At 59.9% G+C, this 4,961-nt stretch overlaps 1 protein-coding gene across 1 annotated transcript in view; it reads left to right on the forward strand.

Moving 5' to 3' along the window:
• Positions 1-1,959: 1,959 nt before the first annotated feature.
• The window catches only part of ARHGAP30 (Rho GTPase activating protein 30), a 15,421-nt gene continuing 12,419 nt past the window's right edge, over positions 1,960-4,961 (forward strand). Inside the window, exon 1 of the mRNA XM_049634660.1 lies at positions 1,960-2,424. Within this exon, the coding sequence (XP_049490617.1) occupies positions 2,328-2,424 (97 nt within the window). The 5' untranslated portion in view covers positions 1,960-2,327. The remainder of the gene's footprint in view (positions 2,425-4,961) is intronic.

Below are 4,961 nucleotides of genomic sequence, written 5' to 3' on the forward strand. Positions count from 1 at the left end.
GTGTGAGCGTTCGCTGACCTTGTGCCTGTGCGGGGGTGATGTGCCCGTGCTTCATGTCAGCGTCCAAGTGAACTGTGGTGGGTTTGCTGGCGTGTCGTGTGGCTGCGTGACCTCTATCTGTAAGCGCAGGTTATCTCCTCGGACCCCAGAGCAGTATTAATGACGCAGAGGTTGGAGGCGAGAGGTGGAGACGGTGGGCAGACGCAGGTGCACAGGCCAGAGCTGGATTCTGGCCTCCTCTGAGCTGGGGAGCTGGGCTCCCTCCACTTGAAAGCCAGCGGGGGCAAGTGTGAAGCGGCCAGCTCAGGGGCCTGCCAGGCTAACCCTGTTCGGGAAGAAGCCCCTGGCCCTCTGGTGGCCTCTGGTGGCCTCTGGGCCCTGCTGCACCTGCCTATTTTCTATAAATAGACCTGCTGGGGGAGTTTCTGTAGGGAATACTGCTCCGAATACTTTAATAAGAGACACAAAAATTTGAATTTCTTTCAAATTGTCTTTGAAAGAAAATTTGCGCTGCCTCTGGATGTTGGTTATTGCTTGGACTGCTTGGAGTATGACTAGCCCACAACCCTGGGAGTCAGCCACTGGTCAGCCACCCCCCTCCCGAGAGACCAAGAGACTGTGCTCAGACCCCAGCAGGGGGCCAACGCCCATGGTTCTGAAAGGTGTTCCTGCTAAGACACTTTAATTTAGGCAGCCTCTTGGGAGGGAGCCTGGAGTTGTGGAGTCTGAGTCAACGGTGTGAGCCCCTGGGTCAGGGGCTGCAGGAGGACAGGGTGGGGTCCCTGGCCCTAGAGGCTCCCCGGTCCCTTCCCTACCGCGTCTTTTTTCTTAGTTGTGTCCCCAGTTGTTTGTGGTCCCTTGGGGGGGGGGTGCGGGGACTGGGTGACAAGGGCTCCTGGTTCGGAGTTGGTGTAAGGGAGAAAGGGTCGTGATTACGGACCAGGGGAGGGGGGGGTCAGGTGGGGCAAAGCTGCCGCTGGAGGCAAGAATGTCTCCTTTCCCCCAGGGGCCTCCGGGTCACTAGCTTGGGGCTCTTTTGGCAGTTTTGGGGGGGGTGCTGGGGTTAGATACGGTCCACCGTTGCCTTGCCCACCAGAAACACACTCAGCCAGAATGCCTAGATTTTGTACCCAAGCCCCACTTGGCCCGAAAACAGCTGGATTTCACCCCCTGCTCCCTGGCCAGCTCAGGACTTTGGATGTGGAGCCCAAAGATCTGGGGTCCTAGTGTGTACATTTTGTGTAAATATGTGCATATTTGTATATAAAATGATATTCTGTTTTTAAATAAACAGATAAAAGCTGTTCTGCCTGGTTCCTGTCTTGCCCCTGAGCTGTGTAAGCCTTGAACAGCTCGATTTTCCCTCTGCATCGTCCTCCCTGCGGCCCCGAGTAGGGCAGGAGGAGAGAGCATGTCTGTGGCTGGGAGGTAAAGGGGAAAGACGTGTCCCCGCCAGACCCTCTGCCGTCTCCGAGTCCCCGGGTCCTTCTGGGACAGCCGGCGCCCTTGTGCGCCCTGTTGTCAATCCTGTGTCGTGCCCCAGCGTCACCAAAATGGGCCTGGGAGGCAGAATGCTGTGCACGCTCTTTCCAGACAAAGAAGCTGGCCCTCCAATGAGTTCCGTGGAAAGAGCTGGAAGGATTAGAGATCACCTAGTTCACCCCCTTCCTTGTCACATGTGTGGAAACAGGCTCAGCGAGGTAATGTGACTCGTCACAGGCCCGCCAGGGGCCCAGCCTGGCATCCATCTGGGGGCTCCGCACGGCCCTGTGCCACCTCACTCTCAGGCCGGCCCCCTGTCTCCGCCTCGGAACCCCGAATTCTGATATCCGAGGGTGTCAGCCACCTGCTCACGCCCCAGGCGCCGCCACCCCACCCCGGGGCTCTGACATCACCTCCCCTTGACCAATGAGCGAAGTCCCAGCGCTGGGTTGAGGATGTGAATGTCGGCTGCCTCCCCCACCCCAGGCCCTGTGGTTGCAAAGATGCTCTAACAGGAAGCGGGTTTGAGGAGCCACACGGCTTCCTGCTCCCCCAGGGCTGAGCAGGGCCGGAGGGGCGAGTGCCAGCTTGGGCCACGAGACACAACTTCTTGCCAGGGTCCTGGCGTCTTCCTCTTCCACGGCCGCTTCCGTGTGGCCGGGGCCCCCAGAGGCGCGAGCTGCGGCCCGTGGCCCAGGCCACCCTCCACCCCGCCCTGGTTCGGAGCCCTGCCCCCTGGGGCCGGGCCAAGCCCAAAGACTGGCTTGGGATCCTATGGGGGACCGGTAGGGCAAAGGTCTTGGGTGGCAGAGAGGTGGCTGGGCCAGGACCTGGGGGCTCCAGCCATGAAGTCTCGGCAGAAAGGGAAGAAGAAGGGCAGCTCCAAGGAGAGGGTGTTTGGGTGCGACTTACAGGAGCAGCTGCAGCGTTCCGGCCAGGAGGGTAAGGAGGTGGCTCAGGGCTGCTGTTGGGTGGGGGGCCCGGAGCCTCTCCAGCCCGGTCCAGCCTCAGGGACGGAAGCAGCTCCCAGGTGCCTGTGGCGAAGGGGCAGTGGCTCGGGGTCAGCGCCCAGGCGGCTGTCAAGCAGGTGCGGCAGGAAATGTGGCTCGGCGGCCGAGGAGACAGGGGAGCCCCCTTGTGTAACTACCTGTGGGTGGGGAGGCCGGAGAGCTGGGAGACCGAGAGGCGTAGGCAAGAGACAGGGGAAGGCATCACTGCTGGGGACGGGAGGCGGCGGGACAGGGCCAGGAGACGAATGGCGAAAGGGCCCATGGACGGGCCTTGGGTCTGAATGAAAGGGGACAGGAGAAGGGTGCCAGGAGAGTTTGAGGGTGACGCTGGGGCGCACGGGGGTTTCCTGGTTGGAGGAGAGCACCCCAAGGCCGTGGTCGCAGGGCTCGGGGCCCTCTGCAGCCTTGGCGGGCCGCAGGTGAGGGTGTGGGCTGGCATCTCCCTCTGCCAGTCTCTGTGACTCTCCCTGTGCAAAGGAGCAGCGGGTTTGGGTTGGGAGTGGAGGGGCGAGGGCAGAAGTGGCTGAAATGTGGGCTGCAGGAAGGGTCAGAGAGATGCCCCGAGGCTGGTGCAAGGAGGTGGGTGTGGGGCCTGTCGGCTGCCTCCCTGAGTTCCCTGGAGGGGCTCGGAAGCCAGCAGGACGGGGGACCACTCGGGGCTCATCCCCGCATGGAGTGGCCACTCACAAACTTCGCCTTGATTTGAAATTGAACACAGGTATCCCGGCTTGTTTGTGCCCCTCCGAGCTCCTCCCAGAGAAGGGCACGATTTCCACCCCCCCCCCACCCTACCCCACCCCAATCTGTCATTTCCTCTTCTCCGCTCTGGGTTGTGGTGCCTTCAGTCCGGGAGGGTGATGGTGGTTCCAGGCTCATTTCCTGCTCTTAGCCCCGCCCCCTCATCCCCAGACACCTCCTTCCCCTTTTCTCCTCCCCCAGGGGCCCCCATCCCCACCGGCCTCCGTTCAGGGAAACCCAGGGCCCCAGAGAGTCTTAAAGAGCTGAAGTCCCGAAGGCTTTGCTCTGCCTTTCTCTTCTCACCGTGAAGAGCCTGACTGCCAGCACAGGGCTGACTCCTTTACAAGGGATTCCTCTTGAGAATGATGACTTCTGGGCCAAGCAAGGGCCACATGATCCAATGGGGCTGATGTGCTTCCAGTTCTCTGCAAACCCTCAGTTCAGTCTCCTCATCCTGGGGCTGCCCTTCCCCGTGGCCCCCCCCCCCAGTGCCATGTTGAAACATGGAACCCCCAGCCGGCCCAGACCCCACTCCTCTATCCCCTCCTGGCCTGTCTGCATTCCCAGCAGGTGAGGGGCATGTTCTCTAGAAGGTTGCTGGGGCCTGGTCCCAGAGGAGGAGAGGAGCACCCGCTTCCCTTCCCCAGCACCTCACCTGAGCCCAAGGGTGGAGTGATCTTGGGCCCCTCTCCCTATCCACCCCTTCCCTGGGCACAGACAGGTGGACAGTGAAAGGTCAGAGAGAGGCTGGTGATGGCTTCTCTCTTCAACCCAAGACTCATGGTCTGTGTTTCTGCTTCATTTATCCTCCCTGAGGATCTTGGTTTTCTCCATCTGTCTTCACTCTGTCTCAGCACCCTCTCCCAGCTCCTTGCCCCGGGGGCCATCTCTTCCTTCCCCAAGCCCTACCTCTACTGAGTTCTTTCTTTTCCTAACGTTTAGCTCTTTGCTACCCTGGTCAGGTAGCACTTCTGATCCTCGAAGTCTCTAAATTCTGGGCCCTCCTCTCGGTCCCCGCCTCCGTTCCCCGAGGTCTCCAGCCCTTGACTCCATCACCTCAGCCCTGTCTCTTACTTTCGTCTCTGATGCCATGGCTCTGATCTCTATTTCCTTGACGCTCCCCCCGCCCCGCCCCGTCTCTCGTCTCTTGGCCTGTTATCTCTCCTTTCATCTCCATGACCCACCTCCTCCGTGGCTCTGACTCCTTAGGCTCTCTAATACCTTCTTTAAGGGCCTTTTCTGGAGATTCAGAATCAACAGAGAAGGGCAGGATGGGGAGGATCTGGCTTGGATGTAGTTCATGTGAAAAAGACCTAGGCCTTGGGTGACAGCGGACTATCTATGAGTCAATGGAGTAATATGGCGGCCAAGAGAGTTGGTGTAGCACTAGGCACCTGAGGAGGGTCCACCCCGTTTCTTCAGTGCTGGGAACCTGAGGTCAGGGGGCCCTGGAAAATGGGCACAGGTCGGGGAAGGATAGATGGTGAACTGTAGGGCCAGGACTAAGGTGAGGCAAGAGAGGTGACCAAGGCGCAAAATTTAAGGAAGCCCTCGACCTAGGGCCACCACAGTACCCAGGGTGCCCCTTTCTTTTTCCCTCCCCCTTCCTTCCTTCCTTCCTTCCTTGCTTCCTTCCTTCCTTCTTCTGTCCTTGCTTCCTTCCTTCCTTCTTCTGTCCTTCCTTCCATCCTTCCTTCTTTCCCTCCTTCCTTCCTTTCCTCCTTCCTTCCC

The sequence above is a fragment of the Panthera uncia genome, chromosome F1 (genome assembly GCF_023721935.1).
Source record: "Panthera uncia isolate 11264 chromosome F1, Puncia_PCG_1.0, whole genome shotgun sequence".
Lineage (NCBI taxonomy): Eukaryota > Metazoa > Chordata > Mammalia > Carnivora > Felidae > Panthera > Panthera uncia.